A 22,400-nucleotide genomic window follows, 5' to 3' on the forward strand; every position below is an offset into this window, starting at 1 on the left:
TGTTTTGCCAAATTATAGAACTAGAGTTAATGTTTTATTTGTAAAGGAATAAATATCAGCATGGATAGCCTAAGATGATTTGCAAAGCAGTGTAACACGAGAAGCATCCATGATGTTTGAAATGATCCCATTCAGGATGTAAGTTCAGAGTTCCACATGTTGTTTGGAGAGCAGGAGAGCATTTATCCTTACAGTTAGTGAGCCTAAAACCCCGAACAGAACCTCAAGATCTCTGAGTGCTAGACATTTACAAAATCTCAAAAAATTGGACAAATTTAATACGATTTAAAAGGGTTCCCCAACCCCCGGGCCTCGGACTGGTACCGGTCCGTGAGTCGTTTGGTACCAGGCCGCGAGAGTTGAGGCTCAGGTGTGAAATGTATAGTTTTCAGGGTTTTTATCGGTTTTCAGCGTTATTTTGTTATCGTTTTTATTGTTAACTCGGTTTTCCTGGGTCTTTTCACGTGTGTTATGAATAAATCTTCTTTTTTTCGGTACCGGTACTAGTTTTATTTTGTTGTATTTATCTGCGACACCTTAAAGGCCGGTCCGTGAAAATATTGTCGGGCATAAACCGGTCCGTGGCGCAAAAAAGGTTGGAGACCGCTGATTTAATACATGCAGTTTAATGTGATCAAAATCCTTTTATGTAATTTTGCCATCTCATCGCCATCTCATGCAACATTTTGGTTGCTCCACTGTGTTATAAGAAGAAGCTGAACTTTTATAGATGCTGCTTGTGACCAATCAGTTGCATGAAACAGCAGATGGTATCTAATCCATTCAAACATATGGAAGCTGATTTTTTATGTAACATGATTACATGGGATTACCTCTGGAACCTGTTTGGGTTCAGGATGGCCATGCGTGTAGACACAACAGCTGATCTTTCACCACCTCAGAACTTAACTACCACCAACTAAAAATCCTATTTCAAGAAACCAGACTGATCCCTAATTAAAAGTGGAGCTCTTAAGATTTGAACATGTAGTCACACAATGATTTTTTCTATAAACAGCATATCCTCTACATCCTCCTCTTACATGGAGTATGTACTATCGAGTATCTAGCAGATTTAAAAATGATTGAAATCATTGAAAATCATTATGCTTGTTATAGAAAACTTTACTTTGAACCTGATTGTTGAAAAATATTGTGACTCACAACCAAAGTCTGTTTTGTGTTAAAGATTCCAGCTGTACTGACAGTGTTTCTGACCTGACAGGGCCCTGTCAGTAATTTCTTTAATGCAGGCTGACACACACACACGCACACACGCACACACACACACACAGACCACTGTCCATTGTCCGGGTTTACCTTTGAAGGCATTCGTGGCCGGTACATCAGTTTCCTGCATACTGCTCCTTCCCACGCTCTGCCAGCTGCTGCAGATGCTGCGATGGATGCCAACAGACCAACCTTAACCGGTCCGAGCCACGGCCGCTGGGGGGAGGGAGGGTGGCCGAGAGGAAGGGGTGGCGCCTGTCAGTCTCACTGCCATCTTTCTTCATCAACAGCCCATGTGCTTGGTTAAAAGGCCGCCGTCTCTAAAGCCCCGCGGCGGGTGAGTGTCTCTTCCCTGCTCCAGCGACAGCTCGTGAGGTCACTCTTTGTTCTCACAGGACGCTGCAGCCTGGTAAACTAGCCCGTATGAGGGTTCAGCTCTCTTGTCACAGTGGACTTTGTGGACTACAGTGATGGCTGAGGGGGAGAGATCGACGGGTTGTTTTGAGGTGGGGTCAGACCAGGATGGAGGCTGCGTTGTAGATGCTATTAATCTGATCTCTATCCTCCCAGCAGCAGGCCCGCAGTCATGACCAATACCCTCAATTCTTGGCTGTCTGTCAACCTTTCAACCTACGGATGAGCAACTCTGCCTCTTTACCTTCTGTGAGCTGAGAGGGTGAATCAATATGTCTCTCCTCTAGAGTCGGGCTTGCCTTTTAAACTCAACTTTAACCAACAAGCCGTCTCCTCTGATTCTCCTTGCTCCTTTGCCGGCTTACTCCCCCTTTGTATTTTTCTTCCTCTTATGTGTTTTGTCCTGTTGCTGCGGTCCCAAGCTCAGCAGGGGCTACTCGGGCGCTCTCGCACTGGCACCTCAGCTAAAAGAGACGAGAGAGAAAGAGGGAGACAGAGAGTGAGCAACTAAGTGACTAAATTCATGAGATACCAGAAACAACGAGCGAAACGGATACACCCAAGCAAAACATGGGCAGGGCTAACTGCTGCAATGACCAGCTGAGAAAAGCGAACACAGACTTCTCATCAACATTCACACACACACACACATCGCAGTGGATGAGGTGCGATGTGTGTCTCAGTTTGGATAGCGGGTGGGTGGCTGGCTGGCATGGCCCCCTTTAGTTCCTCTCACCCACTAGGTTCTGACATGAAAGGGAAAAGTTTTTGTGAAAGCCAAGCGCCGCCTGTGACCCTATTTCACAGAGCAAGGGAGAGATAGAGCCACATGTCAGTGTGCCACTTTGAAGTCTGCCTGATAAACAGGGCTGGAGGAGGCTACGGCTGAGGGAACAACAAAACTTTATTTACATTTCAAAAGTGCCAAGTGCTGCTTTTTTGTGTCTGGGAACGGAATAAAAACCCAGAAAAGAGGAGAGGGAGAGAGGAGGAGGAGGAGGAAGGTGGGGTAGGGACGACTGGAGAAAAGGGAAAAACAGTGTAAAACAGATCGAGCCATTTTCTCCCCGTTCAGACGGTAAAATGAGGGTGCGGGAGTGATGCAGCGCACACGGGGAAGGCGTACGATGGGCGAAGGAAAAGGGGAAATTGCAGAGGAGGAAAAGCTATGCTCAAAACATAAAGGAGGGAGGCAACCCACAGGAAGTTGAGCTAGGAAAAAGCGGTGAAAATGACAAAGAAAAGATGAGACGGGAGGGGGAGATACAAAGGAGGCAGAAATCAAACATAAGATGAAGAGACGCAGGTTTAAAGAAGTTCAAGAGAAGAAATGACATGGGACCAGAGAAGGAGGGAAGGAATTTGATGGTGAAAAAAAAGCAGACAGACGGTAAACAAACACGCCCTGTCTGAGGTTTTGGAAAGATATGACAGATCTCAGTCTTATCTCAGCTCCGTTCGCCTGTTCTTACCAAGCCTTATCACAGTCAGGGTACACAAACAGCTCGTAGGCTGGCGAATGGAAAAGTCGAGGCGAGAACGGGGCCACTGTGACGTAAGGCGGGGGGGTTAAACACTTCATTATGTGCCTCGCAGGTGACTCATCACTTTGCCTCCTGGTGACTAAACAACACCAGTGTCCCGAGTCTCTCCAGGCTCCCGCAGAAAAACATGTGATCCTAGGAGACGATTTCTCGCCTAAGTAACAGTTTGAAAAAATTCCAGAGGGTCGAAGTTAGCCATCCTTATTTTCAGAGTGGTCAGCCAATCAAAGAGCTCCTCTGATTGAGAGGACCGAAAATGAAATGACCCATGGGTCGCCACAGCTGGTAGCTCTGATGGGATCCCAATGGGATTTGTGTCCTGGGATCAAACATTTTCTAACTTTTTAGGTGAGAGTGTAAACCGCTACACCATGTCAACTAAAGTTAAAAGGAACAAAAGGAACCAAATTTAGGCTTAAAGGACGTATTTTCAACAATCAGAAGACCCTTTTGACTGTCGGACCTCTGTTAATAAACACCGAGGACCCGTCCTGGCCCTAAGACCTCAATGTTTAAAAAATAACCTAAGTGATAAATATCATCTGACATACTTGTGTAACAGTAACCCAGATACCCTATGAGTTCAGCAAAACTGATTTATTATATTCAACAAGAAAAAAGTCTGAATTTGTTTGCTTTTTCTAAAGGCAGACTGTTTCCTAAGTTATTCTTTTCTGAGCTGAACCAATGAAAGGAAACAGAAATTAGAAAGTGTTTTTTTCCACAATGTGTGCCTCTTCCAGTAGTAATAAGGGCATTATTGTATAGCGTTGTGGATAGACTGTACCATCATATTCTGATGGAGGAATCACAATAGCATGCGACCTATTCAAAAGTCCAGGAGCAAGGACTTTATTTCAGAATCTATAGAGTATTTTATGGCATATAAAGTTATTGTATTGTATAAACCCTTAATGGGTTTTCAGCAGGACTGAAAAAAAGTTATTTTTATTAAAGTTTCTTGCTCCTGAAAACATGTGAAAGTCAGTGCAGCCTGACCCCACTGACTGTCTGTCTGTTTGTTTGCTGGGTCATCTGAGGACAACGGGCTGTCCTGGCAGGCAGTGGAAAATATGGCTCCAGGTGGATGTTTGTTCTCTGGTCATTTAAGGACAACTCCTGGTCTCCTGTCTTATCTTTGGATTTATCCAGCTGTAGGACTTCCAAGTCAGAGCAGAGAACACAGAGGTCTGGCAAACACCACGGGACACAGGAAACCAAGTGTTTGTTACTGAAAAATACCCACAGAAACACACACACACACACACAAATAGCGCCTTATTTGTAGCTGTTGTCTCCGGTACAGGCTTCTATCAGGTTTCGGCTTTAATGTACCAGCGCCGATCTTATACAATCACGAAACTCTGGGACCAGAGACTGGAAGCTGTAGTTCTTTAGTGCATTACCCCAGTCTGTGTGGTATGCACACTTAGTTTTTCTCATTCTTGCAGATTGAGTTTTAGTGTTTTTTGTTGTTTTCTCTTCTTCGTGGCGGTGCATGGAGCCATTAAACTTTTCTCGTTACCTTCATTCCCGTTCTCCTGTAACTGGGTCCACCTTATGAACTTCGCTGCCAAACACTTTGCTAACAAACACGTTTTTTCACACGCGAGGTTTCGACTACTCGCAAGTAGCGAACCTCTGTTTGGCGTAGGTGGGGGTGCTGCCTCGATAGAGTACGCAAGAGGCGGCGCAGATAATGCCCCCTTGCTCGCTGTGAATTCGCTGCACGATTAATTGTGCTGGTCTGGCACTGCGGCGATCTAGTACCATCCACTCTGCGTCGGGGAGCTGGCAGATTAAAAAGCCTTCACCGTCCAGTAACGCCGCACTGGGTCTAGAAAAGTTCGGAGCTGATGGCTGAAAAGAAACGTCTGTTCAATTATTGCCCTAGTTCACTCCTAATGCTTTATGCCTGTGCTTTAGTTCAAAGAAGGGAGTTCAAACCAAATGTGCAAATGTACACGCAGAAAGCCAAAATCATTAGCAATACAAAGTAGAGTATTACTGTTTAGTCAGTGATGTTAGCCACCAGGGATGTATGCTTTCAGCTCAGTCCAATACTACTGTACATTCATTATAACAGACTTTTCTGTAGGCAGGAAAGGTGTGTTGGGTTTGAATTGGAACGATCAAACTAATGAATAATGCAGCTGCGGATTCATTTTCACTTTATAGCGACGGACAGTATCAGTGTTCACTGACAATGTAGTCAATCTGTTCTTTGTTTTTTCAGTGAAATGTCAGATTGTGCCAAATCCCCGATAATAACAACAGCTACTGCATCATTTAGATCGGGCATTAGAGCATAAGTCACAGTTGATCCCTGACATTAACCCTGTTTTTCTCACGTGCCTCTGAAAGAACATATATGCCTATTTTAATCAATCCAGCTTGTCCCTGGGACATTTGAGCAAACTGACAAACAGCCTTATGTCAAGGTCCGCGGCCCGGTGTCCGAGGAGCTGATGGGATGCCCACGCCCACGGGTGTGGCTGTTAACTCCACACCTGCATCCCATCTCAGGCGATTATCAGGTAGACTATTTGATCCAGCCCAGCCAGCTGCTCCACGCCAGTCCGTTAGTCGTCTCACAGCAGTAACGTACACCCACGGGAAGGCGGTTGTGAAAACCCTCATTTACCTGAACAAACGCTAATCTTTTTCTTTGCGCTCAGATAACAGCTCGGCGTGTTTTTGAGCCACCTGCCCGTCTGGAGTTTGGATCGCCTCCGGTACTGATCGCCTCTACTTTCCTGGTGCTCCCCCGCGGACCCTCACCCCTCCCTCCGGCTCCCACGGCCCCGCTTTGACTGTAAGACTCATACTCTTCCCCCACGTATGCTGCTATTTCCCCGCTCCCCAGTAACTCTCTTCCTCTTTCTGTTGCAGCTTCCCACAGTCCTGATTACGGCGTTCCTGCGTAAATAAAATTTATTTTTCGTACTCCTGTGCGTATTGTCTCTGCTTCTGGGTCCAGCTTGTGTACTGAACTTCGGTTCATGACACCTTAATCACCTTTGAACCTCAGGATGATGTAAAAAGAAACTGCAACCTCAGACGACTGGAGGCAGATGGCGAAGGCTCTGGACTCTCAGATTTTACGCATCTTCTGGATACATTATTTCGTACGATCTGGATGTTGAGTTCTATATTTGTTTCTATCGGTTACACTCTGTGCTTCTCTCTTGGCCAGGTCTCTCTGGAAACATGTAATCTCAGTTGAACTGTTATATGGCTGTCAGCAGTCACTCTGCATGTGTCACCTAAACGCTGACATTAATTTATTGGAGCCCATCCTCTTTTGATCACTCACAGATTTTAGTCTGCAAGTAGTCTACGGTCTCCAGCCTCTTCACGAGTGGACCTCCAGTAAGGAAAGCTCTTCTTTTTGAATTACTATGTTGAATCCATCTCGCCATTTTAAAGAAAACTGCCTACATAAGGATGAAATTTTCAAAAATCTACCCCTGTACTTAGCAGCGCCATAATGTAGTGGTTTAGATATTTGCCTAACAAGCACAAAAAGATCCCTGGTTCAGTAGCTTTTTAGTGAGCAGTGCATTCGTGCTGCCATCTGTCAGTCATAAAATAAACTCCAATAAGACAGCCTGCATTGTAGCCTTGAGAGTTGTACTTGAGCAAAGAGTCCTATGCAGACCTTTATAATGACAATTATAAGCTTTGTTCCAGGGTTCTTAAAGTGTTAAGACTGCGTGTGGCCTCCGTGAAGTGGGTAAAGTGAGGAGTGTTTCCGTCAGAGCATTATTAGTACGGGAGCGTGTTTCTGTGTCTACTATCTGTCTGTCATTGTAACATATGGGGACAACTAGCAGTTCTAACAGCCAGCTCCGACTCCTCCGCTGGGTCACACAGGGACATGTGCTTATCAGTGAGACAGCAGTCAGACAGACAAACATGGACTGGGGAACAGACTATTTAACCACGGGGCTGGTCGCATCTGTTACGCTGAAAATTCAAGCATGCTAAGAATGTGATTGCGTAACAAATAAAGAACTGGGGCTACCGAGGTGATTCAGAGTTCTGCCGCGACAGACGTGGCGAAAAAACGAGTCATTAAAACGAGAAAGAAAGAAAAAGAAAAGCTTCCACGGACTGCTTATGTGTATCTGACAGCGGCAGCCGATGGAAATACAACATGTTCTGCTGCTGGACAATAAAACAACGTGGATCTCCTGGAGATTATGACGGGTTAGGTCATATAGTCACTGTTCTTTCTTTGGATTAAACAATGAGCAGTGGACACAGGGTGCACACTCAAACATTCAAACTAAGTGTGGGAAAAAGACAAAGTAACTGATGAACTCGACACTCCTAGTATGTGAAAACTGGAGGCCATTTTCCCTGAATGTTTTAACAATAATTGAACATTTTTTCCACCTCCAGCTGCAGATAAGATCCTGAGATTCTGTTTGATCCTAAAGTTCATTTGGGTTGTCTCAAATTATTTGCCTTTCTGACAACCTACAGCCCACCCTAACATCCCATCACCAGATTTCTTCGATTACATGCAACATGCACACGTTACTTAGGGCTAAGAAAAGTACGTCAACTGGCCCTCTGTGATTTTAAAGCATACGCAAACATATCTAATACATACCTATAGATAGCACTGTTATAGAGAGCACAGGCAGGTATAACTACTTGATGCATTTACGGACAACTACTATTCTCTCTGAAAGATGCAACAGTCAATATAACTGCTATTGACGGGCTGATATTATTGGCTAATATAAGCCATTTGCCAATTTATCACCATTTATAATGGCTGGAAAATGTCTGGAATGCCACAAAACAACAACCAACTGAGAAATGTCGAGCAGAACAAGAAAAGAAGTAAACAAGAAATGTTAGGGACATTATATCAGCCAATGGGGTCAAAGGAGCTTGCAAAGAAAAGCGTCTGGACTTCTTTTCAGTTCTGATCTGAACCGAAAAAGCTTCTCGGATGAGAGGTGAAACGTCTTCAAGCAACTTAAAGAAGTCCAGACGCTTTTCTTTGCAAGCTCCTTTGACTACAATGACCTGGATGACTGAGAACCTTCACAGACCTATATCAGCCAATATATCAGAATACCAGATTTTTAAATGACCAAATACTGATATCGGTATCTGTCTTAAAAAACCATTACGATGACGTTAGTTCAAAGCCAGTGGATTGATCCCCAGCTCCTCTAACATAGACATCAAAGTGTTCTTAGGCAAGACCATCACAGTGAATATGTGATAAGACACACTGTGTTAGATCCATTAACCATACAAAACTTTACTACAGAGACAACCAGCCACAGATGGGTGGGGGTGTGGCTTTGTTAGCCCTGTTTAAAGTATATTAAATATAATCATATACTTTTCCACATTTCCTTAATAATATCGACTCTTTGTCTTAATAAAACATTCTCCTAATGTGCACATGACAAGTAGTTTAAGGACACCGACACTCTGACACACATGGACAAAGATTACACAAGTTCACAGCTGATTAATGGAAGATCTACTTAGTCCGCTTCATTAGTCTCATCCATACTGTATTCCAGTTTGATGAGCTTGGCTTGCGGCCAGAGCTTATGGGCTCTTAAGGTCGAGCGCAGTGGAGAGTGCCGTACAGCTCAGGAAGGGCTTTAAACCATACTGTTAGTCTTACAAGGACACCAACACCCAACAATTGCCCTTTTTTTACTGGACAGAAACAATGTGTCAAATTAAAGCAAAAGCTTTGTAACAATATACTGTGGAGAGCATGTGTTTGTATATTCATATCATTCCAAAAATCATTTTGAGAAGAATCAAGACTTGGTAGATAATCCAGCACTTTTTAAGTACAGGTAGCAAAAGCAGCAGAGAGCTAAACAACATGTAGCTACCTATCCTGCAGAAGCATCCAACATACCTGCAGGTTTATTTTCCTCCTTTAGTCCACATTCATGCATACACCACATCCTATTTTATCTTACAGTATTGCACTGAATCACATTATACTCTCTTCTATTGTATAATATGGTGTCACACTGTGCTATAATGTGACAGACAGTGAGAAACACAGGCTTGTGTCATAGACAGTTAATGCTTGATTTCTCAAGAAAAATATAGATCTTATATTTTTCTTTTGCTTTTTAGTATTTCAGAGGCGTCACTCCAGTCTTCCTGGACTTGTGAATGAAGACCGCATTAAACACAGCTCTTAGTGGGTAATTTTAGTTGGTTTCAGTCCAAAAACATTCCTTTTTAATCCGTACTTACTGAGCTGTCACACACTAATAACACCACAAGTGCACGTTATCCTTTACCTTTCTCGGGCAATAAAGCAGAAACATCTAAAAACATAACCTCTAAACCTCCTTTTTTAAACCCCCTTTCAGGGGAATTGTCTAATATATCATTCACCGCAGGCCAAAAAAACAGATGAATTATCTCAAAGTGTGTAATGGTGCACAAAATGACTGGCAAAGCAAAAAGCAAACAAAGGTAGGCTGAAGGCGTCATTCGTCAAATCCTTGTCTGATCTGGCTCTGCGTCGCGCTGACTGCCAGTCGAGTGTGATAAATCTGACAGGCTTAATCTGGCCATGCATCAACTGTAGTGTCGAGAGGCCGGACTGACAGACACATACCGACGGACGCATAAAGCACAGAAATACTGGCAAACGACAGACAGGAAGTGGATGCCATTAACACGGAAGCTAGCCACTCTGTGATAGATGATATAGAAATACTTATACTGTTGGCTTTTGTGTGTGTGCGTGCAGTTAAGTCATGCAGATGTGTTTAAAACAACAACAACAAACAAACAAAGAACAAATATAGACCTAATCTGACAATCCATACCGACACAAGAGCTCCACACAAAGACTATAAAGAGGCAAGAGCCATCGGGCAAAATTAGCCTACACTTCCATAAAGAGACAACTGATCAAAAGCCTTTCCCTCAAGGGCTCTCAAAGGATTTACTTAAAATGTCTCCTGGTGTGCAGTAGTAGTGCAGCTGTCCCAATCATCAAACCAAGACAAAAAGATGGGAACAGACTGGACGGATTAGACGAGAAATAAGGAACAGAGAAAAACAGAGATTGACTGTAGGCGTAAACACTGGGTTTATACATATGATTTTATTGTGCTATAGAACGAATGTAAAGCGGATGAGCCGCAAGGGCCTTCCTTCTGACATGACAAAGGAGCCTTCCGTGTTGCTGTGATTTGACTGTATTTGAGTTCTGGTGTTGTCCGTGATTGGTGGAATGAAGTCTTTGCAACAACGAGGAAAGAAATGAAGTCAACCTGGCGTGAATACGAAGCTTTATTAGCAGCAGTGAGTGAGCGCTGCGTTTAAATCCAATATTACCAGGAATTCGTGGCAGAACACAAGTACAGTACTACCATGTACAAATATTGACAGATTAGACATTTCAGCCAGATTGTGTAATTTATTTGTATTTTTTATTTGACTTCACAGACGCAACTTTTATTTAACTTACAATACTAAACGTAAACAGCAGGTCACCTGTTAACCTGAATCTTTTTCTGAGTTAAAGCCAAATCTGGTGGTCGTGCATGACTGGAGACGAAGTGGTTAGGGGTGGGCAATCTCAGTCCACGAGGGCCGGTGTCCCTGCAGGTTTTAGATGTGTCCTCGAACCAACACAGCTGATTTAAATGGCTAAATTAGCTCCTCAACATGTCCTGCAGTTCTCCAGAGGCCTGGTAACAAACTAATCATGTGATTCAGGTGTGTTGACCCAAGGTGAGATCTATAACCTGCAGGGACAGCGGCCCTCGAGGACTGAGATTGCCCACCCATGGGTTAGGGTGTTAACTTTCATTTCTTTGATATAAAATGACACAGAGCAGATGGGTTGGGAAGCATGAACATGTTGAGTGTAGTTTATGTACTTTTATGTGATAACTGAACACTGAATTCCAGACATTTTTACGCACAGCATGGTGCCAACACAAGAATGCATTTTCTTTGTTTTTTTTTAAATTGTTTCTTTCCGTTTCTCAACATTTCCTGGACTTTTTTAAACTCAAAAATCACTTCCAAAAGGCACAAAAAACCTCCACTCTGCGACTAATACTACAGCTACAGGCAATATTTATCACAGAATCAAATGCTTGACAGGTAGATTCTGCAAAGTGGTATAAGAAAACCCATATTGAGTCAAAACTTTTGAACTTTTTGACTTGTCTATGGTAGAAACAAGCTTTTTCAAGCTTTTTTTTTTTCACTGCCATTTTACCCATTCCACCCAATCTGAAAATAAGACAGAAAGTAAAGACTGTATTGAAAGTACCAGACAACAGAGACATGAAACACTTAGCAATGCAGAAAATAAATGAAAGAGTCCCACAGAGTGAAACTACTTCTTTGAAGTGGCTGAGAGCAAGATTTTTTTTAAAAAAGACATTTAGTTTTGTTTGATAAAATGATTTACATCCAGTAAAGCCTTAGTGCTTCCAAGCCATCTTTGAAAAGAACAAATCTCCTACAATGCAGACATAAATACAGACAATTTTACAGGCCATTCAAAAGAGTATGTAAACATGAAAATATGCAGGTATATTTGAGTTCAGACACAGAAAAAAAAAGATGACACAAAGAGGCACAGCATGAGCAAATGCAGGAGGCTGGAGGCAGCAGAGACATTACAGGCTGCAGTCATGCAGCAAAAATCCTTCTCATTCCCTCTGACTGAGGAAGATAAAAAAGAAAAAAAAAAGACAAAGTATCAAGAAAATCAGACAGCACAGCCCAGGCAAACGGAGCGACCCACCTCCCCCGAGAGAGCTCTGACTAACTGTCTGAGGAGGAGATGAATTCCTCAGGCACGCAGGCTCGTGTGTTGCATGTGGGTTAAATTGTGCTACCAAAAATGATGCACTGCAAAAAAAAACAATACCCATGTGTTTGTTCACACATGCAGTCATCGACAATAAAGAGCAGCAAGGTTATGGTTTGAAGTAGTGATGTGCGATACCATTGATTTCCTTTCTGATCCGATACCAAGTAATATTCAGGGTGGTATCGACGATACTGATCCGATACCGATACTTTGTACAAAAACGTATTTTATTTATTGTATCTCAAATTATGGCATCATAATGATTACAGGACATCAGATTACTTGTTCTTATCACTTAATAATGCAGAGTTCATCATATAGAAATAAAAAAACTGAAGTTGTGGCTATTTGAACACGTTGCCTGCCTGCAGCACTAAAGGACTCCGTGAGAGACGTCTGTCTCGCCCTAGCAGCACCTGTCCCTGTCCTCCTCTTCAGTTCACCTCAACATACGCTCGTCATATTCTGTGATATGATTTACTCTGAGGTGTTTGACAAGGTTACTGATGTTGCCACAACCATACCTGCCAACCCTCCCAATTTTTCCGGGAGAATACCGAATTTCAGTGCTCCTCCAGAAAATCTCCCGGAGCCACCATTCTCCCGAATTTCTCCCGATTTTCCACCCGGACAACAAGATTGAAAAACCATATCGCAGAATTCATAGCGCGGCCCAGCCAATTCCAGTTTCCAACAATGACGGCAGCTGCTTAGTTTTAATATTACTCTTATTACTCTTTCTGGGTCGCAAAAAAAGCTTTTAACATATTTTCAGGTGAGAATGTAGCTGTGTAAACTTCAAATATCTGAGCCGACACATCGTTTTCAAACCCCCGCGGTCTTTCACTACTCGGGTTAAACATGATATATAAGTCACTTTGATAACTTCAAAATGTTCTTGTTTGGCTTTTTCAGTGTTTTATTTGTTCGTGAGTAAATCGGTTTGGCTGAGATTAAAGTTATTAGATTAGATTAAATTAAATTTAACTTTATTAATCCCTCGGGAGGGTTCCTCCGGGGTTTGCACACAGCTGAATAAACAAAGTGTGAGACGGTCGAGAGTTTAAGTCAGCACCCGGTTATATTTTAGATAGCAAGGAGCAGACGGCAGAGTTTCACTCCACCGAGGGAGCTCGTGACGTACTACCCGGCTTTTATACAGCCGTATTTCGCACATGACTATGAAAGGCGGAAGAGGAAGTAGTTCCTTTGAATGTAGACAATCCGAATGATATAGTTTCTTTCCACTGTGTTCCTGTTAATGATAAACTACAAATTTACCCTAAATTACTAAAATATCGATATTTTAATGTGAGAATCAATTCTAGAACATAAATGATTGGTATCGGAGGAATCGATATTTCAGGATTGAGCCGCACACAGTTTGAAGCATGGTGCAGTTTGAAACGATGAATCGTACGTGTGCTGTGCATGCAGGCTACTGACGTCAGCGTGTGACATACAGGGCAGCACGATCAGTGAGTCTTGCATGTTTTCTAAATCTATCCTAGCTAACTTAGTAGTCGACTAAACTACAAGTCACCTAGCCAAGGAGCAAGTGAAAGTGCAAAGCCAGCAAAAGGAAAACAAATCAGGGCATAAATAAAAAAAGAAACAAAGCACAGAACACAAAGCTCCTAAATGGGACGTGAACCTGTGGCGTCCTGGAGGAGATACTCAACACTTACTTCTTGCCTATTATAATATTATAATAAATAACATTTTATTATGTTCTTTGGGTTTGTGATGATGTTTGTGTTGGTTATTTAACAACCTTACAACTGACTGAATGTGGTAGTAATATGATTTGACCAGTACATCTAAGTATTTTTTCCAAAAGTCATATTAGGAAAATAATGCAGTTATACATGAAATCAAGAAGAATAGCTACAAAGCACTGCTGTTACTTTGATCTGATATTTAACAGGGTTTCAGTTTCATCATTGCAAACAGATCTGATGTTTTTCATCTGCCCCTATGTAAGCCTAGCAAAGTGGAGGTCACATGCATCATTTATACAATGATTATTCACCTGGCATGTCTCCGTGCTTGTACTCGCACAAACATTTGCACATCAAACAATGTAAAAACTCCTCAAGAACGTTCAGAATTTCTGCAATTTCCATTGAAATGTGCACAAAAACAGGTCGTTGGAAAAACACCTGATGTCTCCTTTTAAAATACTGTGATATGACTGTTCAATTATAGCACTCAATTACCACACTAGATCAAAAATACATCGCCGTTTGTTTTCAACGGCGTGTTTGTGTTACATACAGCCTTAAGAGTGCATAATTCGATTTTGTTCACTTATGAGTGACAGGAAGGAAGGATAAGGTCAACAAATGCCACAATTAATTAAGAGTTACTTAACATTTTATGCCTCTTTGAGTTAGTAAATTGTGTCTTTACAGTCAACCAGCTCTGCTCCAGTGTGTCCATGGCTATACAAATTGGCTTATAGTTGATAAACATGTCTCTAACTAGAAATTGTACTTCTGAAGTAGAAATGGTTATAAGGTAAAACTGCTACAGTAAATCTACTGTAATAGCGCAAGTTTTGCTCATTTACCTCTATTCCAATATTCCCCCCAACCCAAAACCCCCAAAACAAAGCAACCCCCCCGACCACCACCACCACCACAGTAACAGTAGATCCAGAGTTAGGACAGAGCTTTAAAAAAACAAACAGAAAGGAAAGCAAAAATACAAAACACAGTGTAAAAAATAACCTCCGACAAAAGAATAAAATCCATATTAACTGCAAAAGCAACATAAAAAACAGAAAACAGACACACAAACAACAAAACTGTTAGAAAGGTGACATCACATATAAGCAAGTTGATTAAAAAAAGTATTTCTTCCAAGTCGCCTAAAGGAAGTCACAGATTTTCAAGCCTTATCTCCTCAGGCAGGTTGTTCCAAAGCTGAGTGGCCCTGATGGAAAAGGCGCTGTCACCTTTAGATTTAAACCTCAATTTCCGAGGAGCCAGAAAGGCCCCACTTTAGGATCAAGCCTGTGAACTCGATCGTACAGGGTCGTCACTTCTGCCGAGGCGCTCAGGACCAGATCCAAACATTCATTAAAAGTTTAGCAGTGAAATCCCTCTTAAAATGTTCAGGGAGGCAGTGAAGACAAAGCAGGACAGGCGTGATCAGCTGCCATTTGCTACAGCCAGATGTGACACATCATGAGTGGCCATTGGGGAGGTCTTTATTATAGTAGGAAAAGCTGTAAAACTTGTGAAAATACAGATAAAAGCTCAAAATCTATTCCCCTCCTTCACATTTTCCAAGGCCGTTTAGTGGGCCAGATTGGAGTTGGGCTGATTCTGACACATCCCTGTTCCAGGCAGCTGGGTCACTTATAAAAGTATGTAGAAGTGAATTGCTTAGAACAGAGAAAAACTTTTCACTTTTCACTAAATCATAAATCCAAATTTGACTTTTTCCTTTTACAAACAAATTATTCTAAATGGCAGGAAAGCTACTGTGGACGGGAACAGTTTCTTTTGCTGTGGATTTCTGCGGCTTTTATCCTCTATATCCAGCAGGAGAGTTGACTTATGCCTGCATTTTAATGTGGATGGACCTACTTACACAAACAAACCTAAACGTCTGGCACAGGCTGTGCGTGGGCGGGAGTGTCAGCGGTCATGGGCTATCGGTGGCTTCTAATGCATTTTAAATGTGTGAAGGAAGAACGCGCCACAAATTACTGTAAATATTCCTCATTGTACCGTGCACCCCCCTCCTCCTGGATCTTATCCTGGGAGAGCCCTGCTGCACGCCACAAAGTGCACGAGCCACAGTGACATTTCTCTCCGAATCTCAACAGAAAGCGGGGTAGATAGGTCAGGCCTAATGGCTCATTTCATTCTGCTGTAAGCGGACATTAGAGGTGACACTCTACATGAAACAACTTGTTATGAGTCCTTAATCTCTCAGCTGAGTCTCTGAGCAGCCATAAAACTGTAGTGAGACCAGAAGCTGACTAAGGAAAATGAGTGTGATAATAATGCAGTTAAAGTGCTGCAGCTCCGAGTCCTTTTGGAGCTTCCCGGTCACTGCGCGCCAGTCCCACTCTGCATTAATCAGGCAAAGGTCACTGTTCCTATACATTAGGAGCAACTTTCTTTTTTTCTCCCTATCAGACTTAATGAGCAGGGATGTTCGCTGCTGCTCAGAGTGCCGGCCTAATTAAGCACATTAACACTTTTGACCATATGTTGACATGAGCACCACATCACAGGGGACAGGACAAGGTTTAACATTTTCTCACACTAAATCCAAACCACTGATCACAAGTCAAAAACCCAGAGCGTGGACTCTAACTTGCACAGTAGGACAACACGTATGATGGTTCATATATCATCACTGGCTTTCTCAAGCCTGTTTTTAAAAAAAAAAATCAGTTGCTAATTGAAACATAGCACTAATCTTTAGAAGAATTTGTTATTCATGCTTTATTTATTTGAGGGGACTTTTCTGAACAGGCATTTGAGTTTATTTAATCTAGGACGACAACACACACGGATGACTAATGAGGGTGATTATTGTTGAACATCAGTGTCTCGATCGACCGCAGTTCACTGTTGTCATCATGCAGAGACAATACGCAGCTGACAGCTTTGTAGACAACCTGTCTGTCTGTGGTGATGACCGCACAATCACTTAAGTCTGGATTACTTTACATGCTTCAAAAGTAATTCTAGTGCTTTATGTGTGTTTGTGCTTGTGCAGCAATCTAATCACGCTAGTTAATTGTACATACTTGCCTCGGCTTGATTTTGTAACTGTCAGTCCTCATGCGGCTTCTCTCAGTTTGTTCTTTGGGATAGATATCAGTTTGTTACTTATTTTAATTTTTTAGTCAGTTTATTATAATTTCTTTCTTTAAAACTTTAGATTTTCTCACAGATCCTGTGTGGTGGCTGTAGCTCAGGACGCAGAGTGAGTTTTCTACTGATGGTTGGTGGTTGAATAGGTGAATGAGGCATGTTGTATAAAGCGCTGTGAGTGATCTGGGAGAGTAGAAAAGCGCTATATGAGAATCAGTCCATGTAAAAGTTAATTTAATGAACATTATAACGACTACTGTGTATTTTATTTCTTTACAGAGGGTTTCAGGGCCTACCGTGGACTTCTTTAGAGTGAAAACATTTTCCGTGGTACTCTGTTCCAGAGAGCCTGAAAATAAAAGCAAACTGAAGCAAAATGACTAAAATTTCAAGTGGGATTGATTACTCAAGAAGACCATATTTTAGGAGTCGATGGAACAGCAGAAACACTTATCCCTTTTGGACTGCACAATGGTATTAGAAAGTGATGCATCTTTTAACTCATAAACAATGTGAGCTTAGGCAGCAGTGATACGCTGAAGTGCTTTTTCCTATCAACTCGAACAAAGGCACAAATAATAGCAAAGTTTTATTTTGCTCTTTTAGAAGTTTGCTTATTGGTTTAAAACTTAGAATATTATCGAATGCTAATAAATGGGAAACCCGACTGGTCTCTACACTGAGCCTATAGCTACACTCAAATTCCTCTTACTTTAATGAATGTAGCTTGTATGTAAATGTCTGTATGTACCCAATCTCCATTTTAACGCATGGGCCAATGAGATCAAACGTTTGTACAAACATCATCTTGCATTCAACAGATATTAATATCTATATCTTTTTAAAAGAAATTTCTTTTAAATCCCAATTCTATATTTGGTTCATTATGTTTCCTTTTAAGTCTCACATTCATGTACATGTAACTTAATGGTAACCCGAATTTGTATCTACGTGATAATTTTATTCCAAGTCCCTACTAAATATGGAATGAAGAATCTGAAAAAGTGTCAGAGGCCTGGTGAATGTTTGCAGAATGGATACTATAACAATATGTATCCAAAATAATGAAATGGGTTGACAAAATCATCTTTAAGCTAGGCAAGGCTAATTAGCTTCCTCCCAAACTAGCTAAGAGTTAGCTAGCTCTTCTTACCATAAGTCACAAATCATAATATAGAGTAATTACCAGCATCGAGTAGTAGCAAAAACTAATAATAACGATAAAATGAAATAACATCTATTGGTAACAATAGCTAACATTAACAAGCAAGGTTCATTACCTTCCACTTTCTGACTGAATGCTAGAGAGCCTTGCTTGCTAAGCTAAATAGCAGCTTCTTCAAAGCTTATTTTTAATTATTGCTGGAAACAAATATTGTAACAATGGGACTTTTTTAATGTTTGACTTTAAGCTGAAATTGTAAACATTTTCAGTAAGTCTCATATACACAAGACTATTATTCTAGCATTTTTTTGACTGTATTTTTTACAGTCATTGGTCAAAACCCATAGCCATATGTCTTGGAACCTCACTATTACATCCTGTCATTTGAATTACAACACTGACTAGCATGCTTTTTGTCGCAAAGACAATTTTGATGTAACAAATATGCCAGTACCACAACCACAACAAGAACCTTTTCATAAAAAGGGAAGGAAAGATGGAAGGAAGCACAAGGAGATGAGGTACAGATGCCACTTTCCCTGAGGCTCTACTCATACCATATCACACAGCTAACACATCCTATATGATGACTCATTCTGTTTCCCATTACCTTCTCACGACCCCAGTAATGATACAGTATGTTTGCCCTGTAACAAATACCTCACAGGGACTGAGGCGGCGTGTGTGAATTTGTATGCTCGCGGTGGAAGGCTACATTTACACACTTGCACACGAACTCGCAGGTTGTTCCCAGCAGTCTGAAGCATACGACTCATCTTACAAACATAAACAGGGCTTCTTTACCTCAAGCAAACATAATCTTTAAAACGCGCATCTCCCCCTGCTCGCTCACTCGCTCTGACACACATATACATTCACAGTGTCTATCCAAAGAGTGTCATGAGACTCCTACCAACTCTAGCCAGTCTTTGCCCATAACAAAGGTTCAGAGATGTGTTATTAGTGATAATGTGTACCTACATAGAGAAATTCCCACAGTGATCTTGTATCTGCAGGCTCCGGCATCACTGAGTGTATCTATAGATGTTTATACGGTTATTTTTCAAGCCATTTCTGCTTTGTGAGATAACACGCTGCACAACGCAGTCTAAAGGAAGAATATGAGATTGAAGAGTGCAAAGTACACAGGAAGACATACAATTATAGATAGGTATGAGGTGAAGCAACCCCAGAAGTCTGCTTTTAAGGGCACACCATAAAATACTGTGTAACACATCATCTGCAGGAGCAAAGATGAATTCTAGGGGAGGTGGGAGCTCAGGTCACTGGCTTTCATCTAGTCTAGAAATTACTTTATGTGAGCAGATTTTCAACTATTTCCTAGTAATAATCACAGCTAAATGTATCTCCTGTTTTCAAGCCAATCACTCCTGTAATTTAAGTCTTATCAGGAGCTGCGTGCTTGTATCTTAATGCCATTAAAAGTAGTTTCTGTTTGTAACATGCTCACGGATGTACTGACAATTAGGACTGGATTACTCAGACAAAGAATAAATACAAATACATATTGTCTTGTAAGCTCTGAAGTGAAGAAATAAAGAAAGAAATAAGATTACATCACCTGGGACTGCAGAGACACTTTATATCCTCCCATCTCCACCAGGAATGTCAGCCAGTCCTAATGGGGCTTAAGTGGTTTGCTGAATGTTTCTCAAACTAATCTATTTAACATGTTTTTTGGAATATGAAGTATATATGAAAATACATCAACAAGCTAATACTGGCTAGTGTTCTTTGATCAGCCTGGACAGGTTGATGTTATGTGTAAATGTGTAAAATGTGCTTCTTTCAACACAAAGTAGCTGTTACTCTTGTTTACTTTTACTTTCTTACAGTCATTATGTTACTCACTGCTACTAATTCTTATGAGACTGAAACTACGTGCACACACATCAGCACTGATAACTTTGTATTTTTCATTAGTTTAAAGATTTCTTTTTGAATTTTTGTTTTCTTTTATGTCAGTTTTTGAAGAAAGTTTGCCCGTTTACTTTTTTAACTGCATTAACATTTTTTTTAATCATGTTGTGTTACAATTTAGCGAGCTGGAAACTATCCTACTGACTTAAGCTATTTGTTATATGTTTAATTTTATTTTGAACTGCTGTAATAAAGACATTTCCCAGCTTTTGCATAAATAAAGCATATCTGATTGTCTTATCTTATGTTCTAAGTTTCAGTTTTACATCAGACTTGCTCTGTCATCCAATGCTTGCTTATAGAGGACTGTCAGATCTTTGATTGATTGATTGATTGATTGATTGGTAATTTATTTCAACATGTGAACAATATACAAGTACATTTAGAAAAGAAAATAAGAAAGAAAAAAAATACTATACAAATTACATACAAAAAAAACAACGTTAATTTACTCCCTTTCAGGGAGTGGGAAGAAGTAAACACTTATTTAATCCCACCCCTTTGCCATAAATTATCAGTTAATAATTAGTCAGCTTCCTTACTGATATAATTTGTAATAAAAATAGTGAACAGATTTCTGATATACTATATACTATAATATATTTTTTTGTTTGTTTGTTTGTTTAAATAGAGACATTCACTTAATTTAAATATTTTCCTTTTCTTTATAGTTTGAGAAGATCATATTTTTTGAACAGTTTTATGTTTGGACATTGCTTTAATTCCATATTCAGACTGTTCCATAGTTTCACTCCATGAACAGAAACACAAAAGGCTTTCCTCTTTCTTACTGGAGGGTCTTTACCTTATGATATAAAGCACCTGAAGATGATTGGGGTTTATATTGTCAGATTCTTTCGACGGCACAAGTCTGATCAATAAAAGTTGATCCGTTTTTATAGATGACACATTATAAATTGTGGTGTCGAGCTGACTGATTTTGTTTTTTACACAACCATCACACCATAATCAGACTCCTGCAAGGCAGCCCCCCCACTGAGGACCCCATTTGTGTGAAAATTGACTGGCTGCCAGACTGGCCTCTAAGCCCGCTCGATAGGGTTATCTATGTATTTTAAATTCACTGATATGCATGATTGCAACATCCCCCTGGTGTCCGATCTTTATCTGCTGCCTGTGCATCCCCCGTTAGTCTCCATCTTCTCTGTGCAGACGCAGGAACATACACATTTGCACACGAGCCGCTTTGATTTATGGCCGCCTGGATACATCTTAACACAGTCTGCTGGCCCGGTGTCACTGCCTCATCACCAGTAATGGAAGACAAAGGCGTCAAATGCTATTCAAACTCCACATTACGTGACACAGCTTCACTTCCTCATCAGCATTACTCAGCTTCCATCAGTTGCGTATCTCTCAAATAAGGATAGATTAACATGCGCATCAACAGGATACTACAAAAATCCAATCATATGAGTCCTTGCTCCCTGCTGACGCCTCCCTCGGGAAAGTTAAAATCCTTCCTCAAGTAAACATCAGAATAATGAGCTACTTCTAATGTGCACTTAGTTCTGTGTGAATGATTAAAGTGCCATCTCAGAGGCAAGAATTTGAGCACCTGATTACCTAATTATAATGTTTAACACATATTCACAACTTCTTTATTTTTTTTCTCATCAGTTTTAATTGCAATTGGCTTTTTTTTTTTTCTTAAGTCTAACTTGAAGCTTTTACACTGAGTGTGATGTTCTGATGCGTATTTCACTTGATTATGATTTGTCGCACACAGAAACCACAACACAATCCCTTTGTCTTCCCCGCCAGCTCGAGCTTAAAGGGTAACATTGAGTTGCGGTAAGAGAGACAAATCAGAGGACAGGGGCTGCTTAAATGTAGAAATTTCCTCTTCAGTCTGTGGCACTGAGCGGAAGCTGCTATATGGGGGTCTGGTTGGCTGATAAATGAAAACAAATGTATTTTGGATGTCAGGCAGCAGAAGAGCAGCGCAGAACAGGAGGACACAGGAAAACGCCTTGGTGCATGCTGCTCCAAGACACAAACACGCACTCGAAAGCGCGACCGCATTGCCTTTGGTACACATAATGCATATGCATTTGCACACATGTATGGACAAGCATTTCCACGAAATGTATTCACAGTGAGGTGCGTGCACATACGCACACGCGCACACACACAAGCGCACGGTAAGCTATTTATACAAACAAGCCAATCCGGCTCAGACAGGGTGAACTGCAGCGGTATAAAAGATGGGGCTATGGAGACAGGATAGGATAAACACTAACAACAGAATAGAGAGAGGCTGCTGAAAATCTCATTAACTGTAAATTGAAAAACAGACTAAAAATGTCTTCCAGAGCAATAGCCGAGGCGGCTGCGTCGCTTTTTCATCTTCTCCACAACTTCCACGAGTCGATACACCCCCACTT

At 41.2% G+C, this 22,400-nt stretch overlaps 1 protein-coding gene across 6 annotated transcripts in view; it reads right to left on the reverse strand.

The window, feature by feature from the left end:
• The window catches only part of LOC146507676 (low-density lipoprotein receptor class A domain-containing protein 4-like), a 275,368-nt gene that overhangs the window by 175,214 nt on the left and 77,754 nt on the right, over positions 1-22,400 (reverse strand). For 5 of the 6 annotated variants that reach the window (XM_085178422.1, XM_085178425.1, XM_085178423.1 and 2 more), the window contains one exon: positions 1,321-2,108. The exons of the other annotated variant lie outside the window; for it this stretch is intronic. In XM_085178422.1, the coding sequence (XP_085034548.1) occupies positions 1,321-1,360 (40 nt within the window). In that variant the 5' untranslated portion in view covers positions 1,361-2,108. The remainder of the gene's footprint in view (positions 1-1,320; positions 2,109-22,400) is intronic. 6 annotated transcript variants of the gene reach the window in all.

Source organism: Neolamprologus multifasciatus, chromosome 11, assembly GCF_963576455.1.
Source record: "Neolamprologus multifasciatus chromosome 11, fNeoMul1.2, whole genome shotgun sequence".
Classification (NCBI taxonomy): Eukaryota; Metazoa; Chordata; class Actinopteri; order Cichliformes; family Cichlidae; genus Neolamprologus; species Neolamprologus multifasciatus.